This window comes from Hesperophylax consimilis, chromosome 3 (assembly GCF_061612785.1).
Source record: "Hesperophylax consimilis isolate HC1 chromosome 3, BYU_Hcon_1.0, whole genome shotgun sequence".
In the NCBI taxonomy this organism is placed as follows: domain Eukaryota; kingdom Metazoa; phylum Arthropoda; class Insecta; order Trichoptera; family Limnephilidae; genus Hesperophylax; species Hesperophylax consimilis.
Window position 1 is genome coordinate 12,018,182 of NC_142838.1, and position 20,155 is coordinate 12,038,336.

Here is a 20,155-nt window from a genome sequence, read left to right on the forward strand (position 1 = left end):
GATATAAAAATTTCGACTCCTAAAAAATTTCTAATTTAAACCGCTACAAAGGGCATTAGTGACTGAAAAGGGCTCAAATATGCACTAACCATGAAAAATAGACTCAAATAGGCACTAACGACCAAAAGGTTGAAACATACATTGTACTCTGGTATACAAATATTGAAATATATGTACATAATCCAATACTTAGTAATAACAATGTTGAAAATTCTTATGTCAAACGAGTGCCTCTATACTAAAATTCCGGTGAGGTAAATGTAATTTTAATAAGTTAATTAAAAATGTATTTAAAGTGTCTAATTTTAATTCCAGCATGCACTGTTACAATTCTCGTGCGAGATGATGTTGTGACAACTTATGAAAAAGTTTTAATGTCCCTGGGGCATGCACCGAACATTCGCTTGAGACTATGTCTAGATGGTCTCGACTACCTCAGCAGAAATAGTAAGAACCTATACCATAATAAGTAATCACACTAATCACCTAATACTGGTACCTTTCAGCACCAATAAAAAATCTACAGTTTTATTACGAAGTTGATGAAAATTTTCACACTTGACCTTTAAAACAATGGAAGGTCACTGTCTATATCTGATTATGAAAAACTCTGTGTGAAGCCTGAGCTAAGCCGGGGAGTTCAGCTAGTAAGACCATAGAGATACAGCTGGAGGCGCTACTACATACTAATATCTCGTCGAAACTTGTTCCACTATTAGAAAGCTATAAGCGGTGCACGTAGACCGGAATCGGTAGTTTTAGTTAGAGCGTTGGGAGAGTTGGAAAAACAGAACCAATTCATGTCATAAGTATGACTTAATATTATAACCTTTATAGTTTGTTGTATTGCTACAAAAAAATAGCCTTTTATGTGATAAAATAGTTTCATATTTATTTGATAGATGGCACTAGTGTTTAAATCTCTTCCTAGTGTTTTGTTTTTTCAGAAATTTGGTCACTTTTGTGCATCACTTCCTGACAAATTGTTTTATATTTTGTTTAAAGAGGCTTGCTGTGCACTAATAGTGAAAGCTGGTATTATCATATTATTGCTGCGTGTATTTGAACGATGGGAAAAATATGAGTCGAAGATAAGAATCAAAATATGCACTCGCATTCTACAAACATTGAAACACGTCTGCACCATAAGTATGATTTAATATCTATTTCTTTCTCATTTCATCACATATTTAAATATGTTTAAAAGAATTAGATTATCATGTATTATGTTTGGTTCATAAATGGTATGTTTTGTATTTTAGAGGCGGGACGTCGAATCGTGGCAACTAAGAAGCATATCCAAATCCTTTACAGGTTCTGTATGACCTGTCCCGATGAAGATATATATGATCGTCTGGTTACAAAAGTCAGCTCCGTAATATGTCACAGTTTGAACAATCGGTCCGTGCCAGTTCCCAGTAAGAACCCAGCAACATTTGACTTATCCAACATTATAAGTGGTAAGCATAAAAATTTTTATTATTTTTAACCTTAATTATTCCAACGAATTATTATTTTGTTTGTCGTGTGTTTATATGCGACATTTATGTCAACAACTGAACCGCAAGATGTGTTCATTACCAGTAGACATGCAACAACTTGTTGAACAGTATTGTCTCTGTTTTTTATGTAATTTTTTGTGTTGCAAATAGAATGGCCTCTCATAGAGCCAGATGAAGACTTTGAGTTCTTGGGAAGTAGCTCTGATGACGAAGCTCAAGAGGAAGATGAAATTTTGCTGCAGAAAAGCGACTCTGATGTGGAGAGCACGGAAAACCCTTTGAAGTTATCAGACGATACTTTATCCAGTCTCAATAACAGCTTTCTATTCCAATCTTCCGAGAGAGATATAGAAGATCTTAAAAGGTTTCATACATCATAATTATAATATGCATTAACAGCTTTATAATTTTATTCATTGTTATTTTACACCACGTGATGACAACAAAACTTATAAAGGCTTATCTTTTCAATGATGCTATGTAATATAATACCTAGCATAAATATCAACATCAAAAGTCAAATGGCTACCTACGCATATTGCATTTCGAGATATCAAACTCTTTCTTTGAAATAAAATAAATTTAATCTATGGTAATTTATTTTGTTACATCTATCTTTTTTATTTTTAAATGTTCGAAACCGGTTGGTTCTTATCTACATTCATATCATATTAATAAGTAGGTAACTACTTACATAATCATTTTTTTTTAATTTGTTTAATATTTTCACTAACATTGACAAAATTGCTAAAAAAAATAATTGCACAACATTGAGACATTCTTCTATGGGGTATGTTTCATTATTTCTTTACTTTCTATATTAAGTCCCAAGCAGATATAAACTTATTCACTCTTCTTTACAAAGTCGTCTTTTGGGAGTAGTAAATAACAAAGCATTGTGTAATCTTTCAGATATAACCAATTTTTCAAAGAGTTTTTGACTTTGCAAACGCAACTAAAGCTTACTAAAGGTGGCTCGAAAGAAAATCTACTGGATTCTTCATCAAACCCTCGAACGTTGTCAGATTTCTCCATCAATCAGACAAAGTACTCATTTTCTATGAAGAGTGCGATGGGAAGTTCTACACAGGGCCCATTATTTGACGTGAAGACTCAAATTCACCAGTTTAACCCGGATTTGAAATTGAAAAAGACTGATTCCATAGGTAATTATTTCACTAAACATACCTTGATGTGCTTACTACTTGGTAAAAACCACCAATTCTAGATATGATTTGATCTTGTTGAAAACCACCAACGTTATATATGATTTTATCTTGTGGAAAACCATCAACATCAGTTTTTGTCATATTGTTATGTTGTTGCAGGTAATTTGCAGTGTAATGTGAAAATTCTCGACGATCTAGATTCTTTTGTTTCTGTCGAAGAGGTCTACCTGAATATAGCATCTCGAGTGCGTAGTATTATACCTTTTGTGAAGGTGGCCTATCCTGATCTGCAGGGAGGAGATTCTTTAGGAATTCCTGAGTTTCAACATGACGTGGATAGGTTAACCTACAGGTATTTTTATTTATTTATTTATTTTATTTTTATCTTACGCCACACACAAAAGACTTGAAAGCCAGAATGTCATCCTTTATAAGAATGGGGAATGTTGTCATGTGAATAATGATTTCTCAGGATACAAAGAAATCCAAAGCTCTTACAACTAAAATAAGAATAGATAATATATTAATACTACTAAAATTACAGGATGTTATAATTGTAGGATTAATGAAGTTTGAATTTATAAAATATTTGCCTCAGTATCATTGCCTATCAAAAAAATAATCAGAGATGACCAGAAATTTAACATTCGAATGAACACCGTTAGTAAACTTTAAAAATCATTATTCAAATTTGGGTCTGCCAAGAATATAAACAAAAGAAATTAGCTCACCAATTATAGAATTATTATTATTGATTATTAAAATAAAATAATTTTGTTACCTACTTAATCTCTTCTCTGATTTGATCTAATAATTATCAGCTCCAACAATGCATGCACCAACAACCGAATTTAGTATGTTAATGTTGTTAATTTATCTGAATGATTTAAATCACATATTAGAATGCTTAGCACTCATCTAAACTTACTCGGTCTTCTAAGAAGAATAATTATGAGAACCCAACTATTTTCATTCTCTTATAATTTTCAGAAAGAAAGTTCTGGGCACGATAGAACGTGCCATTAACCCGGAGACCCTCATTAATGAAGTTGCGTACAGTTTAGATAATCTGAGAGCGCAGGAAGTCCCGGTGCTGACGGATAGGTAATTCTATAAACTTATTAATATTTACATCTTCCCTGATGATGGAAAGAAGGAGGAAGCGCAACACGTCACAATAGCCCAAAAATTTATCATAATAATACAAAACAATACATAATAAAGTAACATAATCATTGATAATATGGAAAATTAATGGTTGTATCTTTTTCTACAGGATGTTAACGAACACGGACAGTCAACGGGTATCTTTTAAACCATTCCCATCAAAAAGACTAGAATTTGAATCCCGCTTTGAATCAGGAAACTTAAGGAAGGCCGTGCAGGTATGTGGCAGTGTCGGTTCCTCTTTTCAGTTTGGGAAGGCTGTCTTTGCCATGCCTGTGCCAAAAATCTTCATACAAAAAATTTAAATTTAAAAAAATATATATATTGTTTTCAACTACAACAACATCAATAAGGTCGTATTTTTCAATCCTACTACTCTAGCTCACGTAATGTCTCGAACCGCCCCTGGTATTTGGATATTGTTTGTTTTCTCTTGAAATCCTAAAAATACTGTGTTGGTCGCAGATTTCCATTTGCTCCTAAAGTGTCAGCTACACTACTCGCTTCGACGCTTTGACGAAGTCCTCGACGAAGTTAGCCAAAGTTCGAAGTGCGTGCCCACACACTCGTGCAACTCCGCGAGTAACTCAGTCCAACCAGTCAGTGATTGGTTTATTTATGCCGTGACGCTTCGAGTCCTTTGACTCGGGCGCATTTACCGACAACAATCGGAAGTCGGGCGAAGCGAAGCGAAGTTGCCCGAAGTGAAGCTGCCCGTGTTCGTGCCCACACTATCGTATTCGGTCAACTTCGATCAACTTCGCGAGTAGTGTAGCTGGGCTATAACAATGTATTATAAATACTGTGTTGGTCGCAGATTTCCATTTGCTCCTAACAATGTATAACAAATACTGTGTTGGGCGCATATTTACATTTGCTCCTAACAATGTTTTATAAATAATGTGTTGGGCGGAGATTTCCATTTGCTGCCAACAATGTATTATAAATATTAGGCTAATTAGGTACATACAGATTATTTAAAAGAAAAGTACAGCGTAAAGTGTCGCAGGTAAAAGTTAATATATTTTTTTATATCTATTCATTTACAAATACAAAATTTATATTGGAAACAAGACATAAAAATGTTTATATGATATAAAAAATAAATATTGGGTGGATAAGAACAATCTTTATCCATTGTGCATTATTTATGAAGAAAAATTACACTTATAAATAACTATGAATGTATTTACACATAATATCATGAGCATAAAATGTAAAGTATTGTAGTTGACACAAGCTCACAGCTTTGCAAGTCAGAAGATGAAACAAAATACAATAAATATCCTATGTTACGAAACTATTAACCTGCATACTTGCCATGCAAATAAACTCAATCTCGATCTGCCAACGAACAGTGGTTTACTACAGGTATTTCAATGGAGCCTGCTATAAGGAGCTAGCAGCATGATTTCCTGTTCACCGGTGCACGTGCACAAGCTGGAGGCACACAAGCCAAACGCCCGTTCAGATTTGATGTTGGCTTCATGAGAATGTGTTGTTTCTTCGACTCATTTTGTCAGCTCGTGTGTGGAACAATCTACAGACACCTGTTGTTTCTCCTTCATATAATCCAGGTGTCTTCAAGACCAACTACTCACAATGCTGCCCGACTGGATGGTGATACAGTTCCCTTGCCTTTACACTGTACAAATAAAGGATAGATGTGAAGTGTCACATTGATGTGGTACTTTTTCATTGAATGCTTATATATTATACAATCATTCAATGAAAATATATCGATATGTATTACTATGTAGGTGCACTTAAAAATGAGTTCTGTTATTTTGCAGATAGGTGCACGAGAATATGATCTCATTTTGATGCCGGACGTGAATTCGAAGAAGCGCCATCTCTGGTTTTACTTTGAAGTTAGCAATATGGCCAACAGCGGGGGGGCCTACACATTCAATGTGGTAAACTGTGAGAAACCTGACAGTCAGTTTAACTTTGGGATGAAACCTGTTATGTATTCAGTTAAAGAATCTATTATGGGTAGACCAGGTAACTTCTATAAACTGACATAAAATTCATCTAAAAACTATGCACATATTTCTATTTACTTTAGCACACATGATCGTTAGTTGGGCATGTTACCAAAATGGATTTAATTAACTCAATGAAGTATTAGACAGTGAAAATAAAAAGATTACGGTCACGACTAGGACTCAAACTCAGATCCTCTAGTCTCACCGGGGCCAACACTTTACCAATTGAGCTACTGAGACCTAGGTATCAGGTCCGGATAAGTCTAGGTCTCAGAAGGTTTTTACCTAGGTCTCGGGTCTAGATCACGGACAGCCACCATGGTCGAGGAGTACGGCTCTCGACTGGCAATCTGTAGGTCGTGGGTTCAGATCCTTACGTGCGCAAGTAAATTTTATTTAATTTATTTGTTTTATTTCACAATTATTAATTTAAAACAATATGTTGTATATTTGCGGCATGTTTCAGAGTAAAAGACGCTCTCAGTATCGCCCTGGTGTAAGACCACTGAATTTCAGAATTTCCACATTACTTGAAATGGTTTTACTATGTTTCGTTACCAGATCTGAATAACCATCATCCTCTTTTCTCTCTCCTTCCCCTCCGTATTACCTTCAGCCTCACGACATACTCCAATTGGGGATGCCATAGTCTCATTGGCTCCAGACGGTTGGGGGCCGTTCAAGTATTATGTAAGCACTATAGGGGGGCAGGGGGGTCTTTGCTTTGCTTATTTTTGATGACATGGGGGGGTGGGGGGGTCGAGATAGTGATTACGTCAGCACTGCTCAGCAGTAGTTATTTTTTTTTTACACATTGGCAACCCACACATTGTCTATGTTTGAAGACCGAATACATATTCGGGGATTCCCACAAATAATTGATACGTTTAGGTACTCGCTTAGAAGCGAATGGGGGAATTACCGCGCGCTAATCACTTGTCAAAATTTCTTCCATCAATCTATTGTTTCGTTTCAGTACGATTGACGTGTTGTAAGCAAATCAAAGCAAGTTAATATTTGTGTTACCGTTGATCCTCTTTCGCCAAAGTTGAATTGTTTATAAAACAGAAAAATGCATATAGGTACCAATTTATACGTAAGCATGGGAGGGGGGGGGGGGAAGAGCTTTGCTTACTTTTGGTGACAAGGGGGAAGAGGGGGTAAATAATTGTAATAAATCTGCTTACGTAATACTTGAACGGCCCCTTGGGAGCAGTTGGGACTCGTTGGTATCAATCTAGATCAGTCAAGTCAGACCTAGGTCTCAGTTCTAAATCAGACTAGGTCCGACTAGATCAGACTAGGTCTGAGGTATAGATGGTCAGATTAGATCAAACTAGGTCTCAGGTCTAGATCAGTCAGGTCACAGTAGCTTAATTTGTAGAGTTTTGGATCCCAGTAAGACAAGGATCTTGGTTTTGTGTCCCAGTTGCGACCGTTGTCTTTTTAAATTTCTTTATCTTATTACTGAAGAATTTTTGATCCTAAAAATTGGTTTTTATGTAAAGTGGCGCAGCAGTCACCGGAGCAGTTGGCAAGTCACCGGGGGTCAAGTTATTAAAAATCATTGCCAATGACGTTTAGTATATATGTAATATTTGATCAATAGCATAAAATATTCATTTGTGGTATCTAAAAGTAATCTGTACTTGTTTTCACCATCATATAATTATATTTCCTTGATTTGATTGCATATAATCTTTTTGTCCAATCTTTTAGGGTGGTTAAGAGTCGGCTCTGACATATGTTACTACAGAAACAGTTATCCCTGTCAGAAAAGCAAAATCTTACTAAATTGTTTCCACACCGTGACATTTACTATTGACTTTCCGCATTCCAACGATGTGTGTTACATTGCCTACCATTATCCCTACACTTACACACAGATGATGGTTAGTTATAATTTATATTATTATAATAATTGATGGCATATTACTTCAAAAAACTAAAGAGTTTTAAGTGTAATTACGTGCATCATTTTAACCATTGTTTTCGATGGTTGTTTAATGTTAGAAAATACATCCCCGATCCCGCCAATACAAAATTATTTTACTTTTTAAATCTTAGATGACTGAAAATTTTTAATCAAAAACACTCATTTTGTTGAATGTCTGTCTGTAACTCTGGTTCAATGAACTCTATATCTTGATATTGCTTTGAATTTTTAAAAATTGTAAATGACTGTGTGAAAAATTCAGACAAGCGATAAAATAGGTAACTACCTATATTATAATGTTTCAATGTAAATTTATTGTAATTTTCTTTTTCAAAATTGGAATTATAACGTTCCGTGATTTTTCGTAGGTCTGCCATAATCTTATAATAAATATTACGGTGCCGATCTCTTGTAACATTCAAACATTTTTATTTTCAGACTAAAATATGGATATGGTCCCAAAACCTTCCACGTGGAATTTACTTCAGACTTGACACTCTGTGCAGTACCCTTAACAATAATGAAATACCTTTGGTGACAATAACATCTGAGAATTCCTCTTCAAACCCTATTCATGTATGTTACCATTTTTGTTAATTTCTGAATCCTAATAAATACACCTCTCAAAGAAAACTAGAGGCTAATTTGTCATTCAATGGTTTCTCCAGATCAACTGGATTTGTTTGTCTTTTCAATTATCGAATATTCTTCTTAAAATTTTCCAATAAAAATTGTATTTTAAAACGGAGAATGTTAAATTATTTGTGTGCAAATTGGCGCCATGAACATTTTTCTAATTTGTGTTGAAAAACAAAGTTTAAGGACGGGTTGTTTCGGAGAATTTGAACAATTCATCAAATTTCAACGTTCATTTACGGGTTCTGTGAAAGTCCTATTCAAATTCTGTTATTATATCATTATAGGCTAGTTGCTTGACAGAACTGAAATAAAAACAGAACTTAAAATTATCTTTCACAGAACTTGAAAATTAACTTTGAAATTTGAAGAATTGTTCAAGTTCTCCGAAACAACCCGTCCTTAGTATTCGAAGCTGGATTAATTTTAACACCAAATGGCATTTAAATCTAATTTTCGACTAGTCTATTATACTATATATTGTTTCAGAATAGAGAGATAGTCTTCCTGACAGCGCGAGTCCACCCGGGAGAGAGTAATGCTTCGTGGGTGATGGATGGAGCCCTCGGCAGTTTGCTGAACGAATCCTCTCTGTCCAAAAAACTGCGCTCACATTATGTCTTCAAGATCATCCCAATGCTGAATGTGGAGGGGGTTATCAATGGCTGGTAAGTGATAACACAGCTTTTTATATTCTCTCCAACCATATCACATAGTTCTTAAGCTCACAGGTGGAAATAAGTACAATGTTTAAAAAATATGCATTTAATAATTTCAGAATTATTAGCTCATTAAAGCTTACTTGTATAAACTTTACAATGAACGTGGTATTATCACTAAATATCATACTTCTTCAGGTGTAAAAAGTAAACCTAGGTACAGGTTGTCTTGCACCTGTTTAAAAATATCAACCTCGAACGAGGTTGCAAATACTTGAAGATTGAAAACAAAGCTATGTATCCCCTCTGACACCAAATATGTTAAGATCTTGGCAAGTAATCATTAATATCTAAGTCTATTAATTACTAATTATTCAATGACCGAAATTGCCAAAACCTTGTGCACTTTGCTTTCAACCTCTGGAATGATCATGTTTTAACTTATCGAAGCTGGCGTTATCTTGCAACATCAAACAATCATTTCTTTTTCAAATGATAGGTGAACCAACAATCAACTTTATTATCGATCACTGAGATTTACCTACCATCAAAAGTGCCAACTTACACAAACCTTATTCTGTAATTTCTAGGACAACTCATTTTATATCGGTTGAATTGGTCAAATTACACTTATCCGTATAATTTAATACTATTGAAAGAATTTTTTACGCCACAAATAACGTAAAAACACAGTCTCAATGTGGAACATTAAAGACATTCACAGCTGAATCGAAATCTCACTTTAGTAGGATGGAGCGGCCAGAACCTTGCCAGCGATCTTTTGCATGGTTTCTGATCGGTATGTTGTGATTACATCAGGCTCAATCGTGGAAATGTAGTCGTCTCCGTTGTTGTTAGATGCTGCAGCAGCATATGCATTAGGGTCATCTCCCATTTGTAGGTCTGAGCTGTGGTTGTAAGGTCCAAGAGTGGCGATTCCTTCCTCATCTACTGAATTGTCTGGTTCGTTAGGAAGTTGGGTCGGAGTATCATTGATATCCGTATCCCCATCATAAGTACTGGGTGCCGCAGTTGCCCCCTTTTCACCTTGTCCCTGGTTCTCTTGACGTTCGTGATGGTTGATGCCGGAGTAGTGTCCGTCGATCTGGGGGTTCTTGTGGGCGAGGGCCGAAGCTGCCTTCAAATGGGGAGACTGGAGTCCGTCAAGAGAGCTGGGGCGGAGCTTGCCGAGTAAGTCGTTGAGGGTGAAGTGTGTTGGCAGATGCTCCGAGCGAGGAGGGGCGGGGGACGAGCTGGTCAGAGGTGGGGCAGTCGTTGTAGTCGTCAAAGAAAGTGGCTTCCTGTATGAATAAACAAATTAATGTTATATTGCTCGTTACAAGACTAATAAGATTCTCAGCCTATAGGGATTCAGATAAATAGTTTATGGAACTTGAGAGTGTTGGTTGTGAGTGGTGTTTCTAGAGAGCTGTTAAGTAAATCCAAAAATGTATTGAATTACATTTCATTAAATGGAAATTTTTAGTAGAATTTGAGATTGGAAGGCTTTACGGAAATATTTGGCTGAGAATCTTTTTTCATGCAGTTAACGTGTCACGTGGCAAAATCATGATGAGATACCAAGCAAAGCTTTTTCCTCCCACCCACCAAGTGAATCTGCTGGTAAGATGTACGTTTCAAAATGATTTCAACGCAAAGTTTTGATCAGTTATTAAGTGTGACACGTTGTAACTGTACTGTTCACAATAGCAGTCTGGTGGGTGGATGGTTTCACTGTCATCAGGGCTAGATTCTTTGCCAGAGATTTTACAGAATTCATGACTTCAGTATTGATTCGACCTGCTTGATATCGAGCATATCATAAAGCCACATTGAATGAGAAAGGTTTATTTGCACAACTGTATCGGTGTACATTTGAATTGGAGCAATCAATTGAATCACTCTAGAGAATCTGGCCACTGGTAGTCAAGTTGCTTTGGCTGGGATCTCACCTGGAGCTGGCTTTACCCCTGGGCCGAAGAGACGGGAATGGATCCGTAGTTGTAGTAGTAGCAGCGGGTCTGCTCGCAGATGAAGTCCTTGATGTCCCCGCAGTGTTGGGGCTCCCAGTGGAAGGTGGGCGCCTTGAGGGCCACGCAGCCGTCGCTCAGCACATGCTCCGTACTTCTTCATGTTGCAACAAAACATTACTTATTTTAGAATGTGTGAATGTCTGTCGTTCAATAATGTCTATATTAGATTGCCAGAGAGTTTAATTATAGAAATATTTTTTTATTGTATCTTTCCAAATAGCTTTACATAAGAATATCTCTTTTAGGTTTTATACAAACAAGGTCCCGTTATATTAGTAACGCCAAAGAGAGATGTTTATTTACCTAAAGTTAGCAAAATATGTAGCTATATTTAAATATTTAATATTACTTTACTAGAATCCGTATCAAGAAGTGGACAATATTATGCATTTAATTTATTTATATTATTTGTAAGATCACAGAATTGACAGAATTGTCTTTGTCTTACATTATTTGACGTTGAGAAAATAATTGTTTCAGCAATTCTGTCATCATCTACTAAGTTTAGTGCATAATCTGAAGACTTTTTATCCTTCGCAACTTTACAGAACAGAACAGAACTATAATATTTCCATAATTTACCTTCTTATTATATCTATATATTTTATTACGGTCAACGAAATACGGTAAATATGGGAGATAGCACACTAGCCTGATGTTGGGACGCAATGGGTGAAGTTGGTTAGTCAGAATGTCTGAATGTTTATTTTCATTTATGTTGTCTTCAGATGCTATGATAGTCTTATATCAAAAGAGAAGGACTATGTATTAGAGTATATAAGTAGTCGAATCTTACCCATGCCTAGCGGTGCGTTGGGGCGCTGTGCTGCCCTGGGGCACGTCCAGTGGGTCCATGCTGTGCGAGGCGGCAGCCACAGGGGGCGCGGCCTCCGCTCCGGGAATGTTGAGCTCGCCGGCCCGCTTCATGTAGTTGAAGGTCGCATTGAAGGGCAGCCCCGTGCTCATCCACAGGAACATGTCCGTGCCCAGGTTGTTGCCCGATGTCCAGAAGTCGTACTTGTTGTAGCCTGGAATTAATTATACACCGATATAAAAAAGAGGAAAAAACAGGAGACCTAAAAGCATAGTTGTTGTCAGTGTCATCAAATCGGCAATCAGCGCCATTTTGTTTTTTTGACATTTGCTGTGCACTTCCTCAGATACTCAGATGTTGATGTCTTTCTTATTACTTAAATTTGGACTGTTATGCTTGTTAGCTAATCAAACAACCCAACTTACAATCGGCGGTTATACTTACATAGATAGGTACCGTAATATGGGGAGCGACTTACAATCGGCGGTTATACTTACATAGATAGGTACCGTAATATGGGGAGCGACTTACAGTCGGCGGTTATACTTACATAGATAGGTACCGTAATATGGGGAGCGACTTACAATCGGCGGTTATACTTACATAGATAGGTACCGTAATATGGGGAGCGACTTACAGTCGGCGGTTATACTTACATAGATAGGTACCGTAATATGGGGAGCGACTTACAATCGGCGGTTATACTTACATAGATAGGTACCGTAATATGGGGAGCGACTTACAGTCGGCGGTTATACTTACATAGATAGGTACCGTAATATGGGGAGCGACTTACAATCGGCGGTAATAGGTACTTACATATATAGGTACCGTAATATGGGGGACGACTTTGATCGTCGTGGATATCTACATAGTTCTCGCTACCACTTACCGGCAACGTGGATGCGTTTCGGAAATATATGTCAATTTAGTTGGTTTCTGGTTTTGATGTACTTATAGTTGTAATATCCTTGAATAAAAAATGGTAAATCGAAGTCGCTCCTCTCGGAAAGTAAACTTTGATCACCATTTTGTTTTTACTCCCCAAACAATTATTTTACATTATGTATCGATAGTTCTGTTTAAACATGTGCAATAAATATGACAGCAAATTTCAGACACAAATGATTCTATAAAAAAATATTTACTTTTAAATGTTGAAAATTTAAACTGTCACACTATTCTACTATATTTATCTATGCATCTAAAAACTCTATGTAGGTATGTAAGTCATATTTTACATGTTGTAATTACCTAAGTTATGATTGTTACCGTGAAAGTTCTAAAAATAAATTCATTTTTTTGTAATAACTTTTCTTTTAGGTAATAACTTTGGAGGTTATACCGTCAACTCAATATCATTGAAGAAAAAGATAATACTAATTAATCTAAACAAAAAATAACACAGAAAAATAAAAGATAACAGTCTCAACTGGGAATCGAACCCAAGATCTCTGTTTTACCGGGACAACGTCTCTAATTAATCGGCCATTGGATATTAGATCGACAAAATGACGTAAAATAATTAGGCCCCAATGGCCGAGTGGTTAGAGACTTGATTCCCAGTTGAAACCGTTACCTTTGTATATTTTTATATGTCTTGTTCTGTTTCATGTTTCGTTTAGATTTATTATTATTATATTCTTCTTCAATCACAATAAATTATTTAAGAGTTTTAATTCCGCTAAATAATGGTACACTTTGAATAAATAATACCAATTAGCATCGCCATACGCGCCGTTAAAAATGCACAAAGGAAACGAGAAATTATCGGAAAATACTTAATTACCGGTATTTGCAAGAGAGAGACACTTGAAATGTATTCACGGTTATTACCATAACGATTTGTGTTGTAACGTGGGAAAGCAATACAAAGGGTTACGGTGAATGCTGAAGGCAGTTACAGCGAAGGCATTTCAGACAGCCTTATCTTAGATCATCAGATCTATCACGGCTTGGGTATGAATTAGGAATCCACGGAGGACAAGTTCATTCCCGTAAAATCTAAATCACGTTACGGGTAAATCAAACAGAAGGTCGTTGGATCGTCATAATTGATTTCGATCATAATGCTTTTGACACGCAGCAATCACATTGGAAATGCAAAACCGTTACAGCACTGTACAACATTAGAATAATTGTTAAAAATCAATATGTAGGTAATTAATATTGTTGATTAACAGTTATTGATTGTTTTTTTGTACGGTTCATTCGGTGAATCACTCCAAATTATTATAAGTAAGAACAAGAATCGTTGCCGGTCAAATAGTACCTAATCACAAATTCTCTATAAAAGCTGCTCGTATTTCAGCGCTGTTATTATTTTTATTTTATAGTAAACTATGTTCTTTTAGGTGGGTCGGTATTACCTGATTTGAACCATTTTTTTGAGGAACTGATTTATTGAATTTATATAAATAAAATCTTAGGACGGGTTAGTTCACAGAATTTGAATAATTCATCTCATTTCGAAGTTCTTTTCGAGATCTGTTATTATTTCAGTTTTGTGAAACAGCTGACCAATAATGATAATAATGAATGAACAGCTGACCAATAATGACAATAATGATTCAGAACTTGAATAGAACCTTCACAGATAGTGAACATCAACTTTGATGAATTGTTCAAATTCTGTGATGTTTCTGCCCTTGAAATGATTGTTCTTGAAACGCCTGCCCGGCCAGCATAGTGTCACTAACTCTAGCGAATGCAAGGGGGTATTGTTATGGCGGTTTCGTGGATTGCATAACGAAGTCGTGAGAACATGACTCTGTTGCGAACACGCATGCATTCACCATTTGCCCACAGCACTGAACGGGAAATCTCACCAATAAATCTCCCGTCATAATAATAATGTAATATGGCTTATGATGGCACGGGCCCGAACCCAGGGAGACAGAAGCCGTGTGAGATGTGTGCGGTGCACACGGGCGGCCGAATCTAGTAGCGGCTTATTGAATTTACCTCATCACGTCACCACACCTCTCTTCACGACTAATGAATTCGTTATCGTCATTTCAAATATAATCTACAAGTGAGTACGCATTTAAAAGCGCTTGTCAAATCTTATTTTGTGTTTGTTGACTGTGAAAACCACAAAATATTCCTACTTCCCGAAGCCAGTAGGACTATGGCATCCCCAATTTAATAATTTTGGGAGGCTGAAGTAAATTACGCTAAGTGGTAATGGAGAAAGAGGAAGGATTGGTGCCTGGCTACTACAGGGTTTTCCAATAAGAGGTGTTATTTTGATATTCAATCGTAAAAGATCAATGGTTTCGTTGCTTGTGTGGTACGTAGCGCCGTCTTGTTGAAAGCAAACGTTGTCCAGATTAATACTATCCAATTCCGGCCATAAAAAATCATTCATCATCTCTCGATAGCGCAATCCATTCACCGTAACTGTTGCTCCAGCCTAATTTTCGAAAAAGTAAGGTTTAATGACTCCGCCGGACCATAAACCGCCCCAAACAGTCACACGTTGAGGAAAGAGAGGCTTTTCAATAATAACTCTTGGGTTTTCCGAGCCCCAGATGCGACAATTTTGCTTGTTGACAAAGCCACCGAGGTGGAAATGGGCCTCATCACTCAAGATGATTTGCATTTGATTCACTCAATTTTTAATAATTTCAATGCGTTGTTGAAGCGTGTATCGTTCCATTTTTATTAATGGCGTAGTTTTTACTTATCAAATGTCAAAAAATGACAGCTTCAAAAGTAACATCTACCGAAATAGCGGGCTATTCAAAATAACACCTCTTATTGGAAAACCCTGTACTTTAGAAATACGATATCGGAGTCGTAGGCCTGGAAACTATATATGACAAATATACGAATTACAATTGAGAATATCAGAGAATGTAAGGGACGCTCTAAGAATTTGTTGTTCAAATTTTATCCAAATTCACAATAATAATGTTATTACTCTCATAATAATATTAGTATCAACTCCTTTCACTTGAACACATTAAGCCTGCAAGACGTTTCACACGGTTGCAATGTGTCCGATGCCATATTTCTACATATTAATATAATATTTATCACTGAGGCCCGCGCGTTTTTTGTACAGCAGCGGCCCTGGGCCCCCGCTTTGTGTTGTGTCTGCACCGGTCGTTAGTATGCTGGGGCAATATGCCCGACCGTTTACAGACGGGGTCTGTTAGTGGGAGTGAAATCACTTATGGTATTACGGGATATGCACGGAAATACATGGGCCATCACTGGACTCATCTCCACGCTCACAACATGGGATCATTTATCTAGAGTCACTCATATCATAGCAGATTACCTTCGGTACGAAATCGTCCGAATGAATTATTACAACGGTAATCGAATCTTAAAGTTCGGCCAAATGTTAATATTTCTTTCTAAAGAATTTTACAATCTGAATGTTAACAAATCAATTAAAATTGATTAGTAATTGAAATAGGTTACTATTATGAGCATTGTGTAGCTGAAAAAATATGCGTGGACTAAAAAATTCCAGACAAAAGTCTGAAATTTTCATGACGACATTGTTTTTAGAAAATATCTCCTTTTCGGTGGACAAAAGTTCTTGTGACTTGTAAGATAGTGTATTCACGGGAAATTTATTTAGAAATTCGTCTAGGGTGTCACCACATTTCACTCTAGAAGTAGAAGAGAAGAGCAGGAACCCGTCCTGACACCGCGTCCAATCTCATAGGAATTGCCGTACCGTAATAATGATTGGCAAATAATAACGCTCTTCCTCGCGTATTATCGCATAATAACAACATGCATGCAGCGTGGATGCTCCGTGTACATACACAGCGTGTAATAATAGTACCTATCTTATAACATGAAAGGCTTGGTGTACAAGTAGTCATAGTCAGTAGGTAGGTGCCTACTCTCTCGTTGAGATGTTATAATGAAATAATTGTATTCCGCGGTGAATGTCCGATGTCCGATGACCGCGTGTGTAGAGGTTAAACTTTACCCATAACTTTATCTATAATATGTAAGATATCCAGTGAATGTCTATGGTAATCTTTTTTTTAGATACAAAATGCGCATGGACCTAAAAAGCCCTGGACGGAGCTATTCGAGAATAATTTGAAGCCGGGTGGTGAGGGGGAAGATGTATGGAAATGCCGAAACCTACTTAAATTTATAATGACGTTTCCCATTACTTGTCTCATCAAATACGCAAAAAATCATAAGCTGATATAACTGCAACTAACATGACAAAAATAAAATAATAATAACAATTATTTTACAAGCAATAATTATTCGCCTGAAACACTCATCCACTGTAAGTTCTAGTATTTCACCTAAAAATGTAGACAATTTGTCTCGACGCCATCTAGTGAGAGAGTTAGCACTTACAATGCCTTTCTCATATAAAATAAAGTTGGTTGTTTTCAGGGGAAAAAATGAAACAAGCAATAATTGTTGAATGAAACACTAGTATATATTGAATTATTTCGCGGATAAGAGATAAGCCGCCATAGCTCAGTGGTCAGAGCTGTCGACCGGAAATCGTAGGGACACGGGTTCGAGTCCCGTTGGCGTCATGTATCTTTTATCAGGAGATTTTTCAATGTGGATGAGTGTTTCAGGCGAATAATTATTGCTTGTAAAATAATTGTTACCCTTTGTGCTATGCATAAATAATCTTGTCTTAAACATTAGTTTACCAAAAAAAAATAATAATAAAATTATAATAGTTTATTATGAACCACCCTGCATACAAATCAGTTAAAAATTAGTCATACAAGATGGCTGCCAAGCAATTTCCACTCACGCTAGATTTGGCATTCATACAAAATCGCTCTATCCAGGGCTTTTTAGGTCCATGCATAATGCGTAATAATTACAAGAAATGAGTCTTCGAACATATTGGTTGAATGTTCAGTTTGCATTGATTCAATACCCACTATTACATATATCACTATCTCTACCATAACCATAGTATCATAACTTGAAAAAATCAGAACCTGGGACGGTTTAAAATTTTAATTTTCAAATTGACTCGATTAGGTGGATCTACTCATACTTTCATTATATTTTACTGTGCAATAAGAAGTTCGACATAACATAAAACTAATAATTCTTATTTTTTTATTAAAGATTGCAAGGGATCATAGAAAACATTTAAATTTACTCATTACTTATAATTTGATGACGCTGTTTATTTATTTGGTAATTCTTTTCTAGTCAAAATGTTATGTATATCCATTTGTCAATAAATTATTGTTGCGCTCTCAAGAGGTGTGATCACACCCCCGGTGCGGCTCTGTTCATTTGCACGATTGTACATTTTATTGAGAATTTTTGCTTTAAAACTTACCAGCATTTGTGAGATATGTTGTGATGGAATCAGCCTTCTCTTTGGTCTCAAATGACGCCAACTGGAGTCCCAACGATCTGGAAAATACATTTCACATTCGAATTAAATCGTAATAAATATAATATTGCTTTATATGCAGAAGCCTAATTTACAAAAGGAGTATTTGTTGCGAAGATTATCAATTAATAACTTAAGCGAAAACATAACAAACATTAGTAAATAAGGAAAATATATCTAAACATGTTACGGTATAAATTTCACGTGCATATGTGTATTTAAAATGTTTCAAATCCAAACGCAACAAGTCAAGGTTTGATGATTTTGTACGAATTTGTAAACCTGTTTTATTTCAACCACATAATTGGACAAATAAATTTATACAACATATTCGTAAACAATTTAAGCAAATACGTAGATGTACGCGTTTAATTAATGTGATGTATGGGTATTCAAGCGATAGATGGCACTAGTCATAAAGCTTACTCCAGAGTCCGACAGATGTCGCTAGAGTGTAGCAATTGCCTGTGGGGTATCCTTGTCAAACTTCAAGCTTCTAAAAACAGAGAAATACCAACCCTCGGGTAATGAACAGTGTAGATAAATCCAGACTTAATTTATTGTAACGTAAATAAACGTAATTATTTTGAAGAACCTTTTACTTTATCAAGAGTTCCCAACACACAGAAATCTGCTAGTAAGCAGAGATATAACAATTAATATATTACAAGAAAAAAAAACATAAATTGAAGAAGATAATACTACTAAATATGTATTAACGAAACATGACACAGAACAAGATACAGAAAAATAAAAATTTTACGGTCTTAACTGGGAATCGAATCCAAGATCTCTGTCTTACCGGGACAATGACTTTAACCACTCGACCATTGTAACCTAATTATTGTACGTCATTTTTGTCGATCTCGTATTTAAAATTCAAAATTTACAATATCACCTTGCAACTATTTTTTGAGGTACAATAATCAGGTCGCAATGGTCAAGTTCGTTAAAGACGTTGTCCCGGTAAGACAAGAGTTCTTGGGTTCGATTCCTAGTTGATACCTTCATTTGTTTTCTTTTTTCCGTGTCTTGTTCTGTTTCATGTTTCGTTTAGATTTATTAGTATTATCTTCTTCTTCAATGATATATTAAATTGAAGGGTATAATCAATGATTAAAAGTTTTTTTTAAGTTGTTCCAATAAAAACATAAATTATTATTTGTGGTTTTTCTTCATAATGAATACAAATGTGCATATTGAAACTGTACTACAAAATGTTTACAAAATCTTTATGTATTTTTGTTTGTATGGCTTTTGGGTTCCACGTCTAACTGAATATTCGCTGCTCGTTCTTACACCAAAAACCATGAATCAACGGTTATGAATTAGCAATTTTGTGCCACACTTTCAGGTTACTCATTGGTAACCTGCTGCTAAATTTGTTAAAAGTCGGACGGTTGACACTTCCAATTGAATATCTATTGATAGCTGATTGAAATATTAATTAATTCCCGCTGCAAAGCAATGGCTATGAACCAAGAGTGCAAACTAACGGTCTAACAGTAAAGTATACGGTTTGATTTTTTTTATTTATTTTATATAACTCGATGTCTTTTCATGGCCACGACTGAAGCTAAATGCAGCTGATGAAGCAAGATCATTATTTATTTGCTATGATTATCTACCGTTAACGGAAAGCCAATAATAGGCCTTTGTAGAGTTTTAATATCGTACAGATTTTTTTTATAGTAGCGTCTATTAAATACTACTAGTGCTTGCTTATAGTAATCTGTAATTGGAATTTGCTTTTGTATTTCCTCTTGTTTAATGTGTAAGTGTTCGTTTTTATTCTCCGAGTTTCAACACTGTTTTATTTTTACAAAATCCATAAGACGTCGTGATATACAGGGTTTTCCAATAAAAGTGTTATTTTGATATACA

General features: G+C 35.9%; 2 protein-coding genes across 6 annotated transcripts in view; one reads left to right on the forward strand and one right to left on the reverse strand.

Annotated features, from left to right (window-relative positions):
* LOC149424948 (cytosolic carboxypeptidase 1-like) overlaps positions 1-20,155 on the forward strand; it is a 190,984-nt gene that overhangs the window by 59,114 nt on the left and 111,715 nt on the right. For all 4 annotated transcript variants that reach the window (XR_016304993.1, XM_089648199.1, XM_089648223.1 and 1 more), the window contains 12 exons: positions 316-447; positions 1,006-1,149; positions 1,263-1,460; positions 1,653-1,866; positions 2,415-2,668; positions 2,831-3,023; positions 3,662-3,775; positions 3,948-4,056; positions 5,632-5,842; positions 7,546-7,718; positions 8,201-8,338; positions 8,888-9,066. Coding sequence is in view for 3 of the 4 variants with exons in the window: in XM_089648199.1 (XP_089504325.1) it covers positions 316-447; positions 1,006-1,149; positions 1,263-1,460; positions 1,653-1,866; positions 2,415-2,668; positions 2,831-3,023; positions 3,662-3,775; positions 3,948-4,056; positions 5,632-5,842; positions 7,546-7,718; positions 8,201-8,338; positions 8,888-9,066 (2,059 nt within the window). In the remaining variant the exon portion in view is untranslated. The remainder of the gene's footprint in view (positions 1-315; positions 448-1,005; positions 1,150-1,262; positions 1,461-1,652; positions 1,867-2,414; positions 2,669-2,830; positions 3,024-3,661; positions 3,776-3,947; positions 4,057-5,631; positions 5,843-7,545; positions 7,719-8,200; positions 8,339-8,887; positions 9,067-20,155) is intronic.
* nw (narrow) overlaps positions 9,148-20,155 on the reverse strand; it is a 29,682-nt gene continuing 18,674 nt past the window's right edge. The window contains exons 3-6 of one of the 2 annotated variants that reach the window (XM_089647973.1): positions 18,215-18,291; positions 11,887-12,118; positions 11,026-11,184; positions 9,148-10,358 (exon numbers count right to left, since the gene is read on the reverse strand). In XM_089647973.1, the coding sequence (XP_089504099.1) occupies positions 9,800-10,358; positions 11,026-11,184; positions 11,887-12,118; positions 18,215-18,291 (1,027 nt within the window). In that variant the 3' untranslated portion in view covers positions 9,148-9,799. Of the gene's footprint in view, positions 10,359-11,009; positions 11,185-11,886; positions 12,119-18,214; positions 18,292-20,155 lie in introns of both variants that reach the window. The other variant, XM_089647979.1, reaches the window with a different exon arrangement.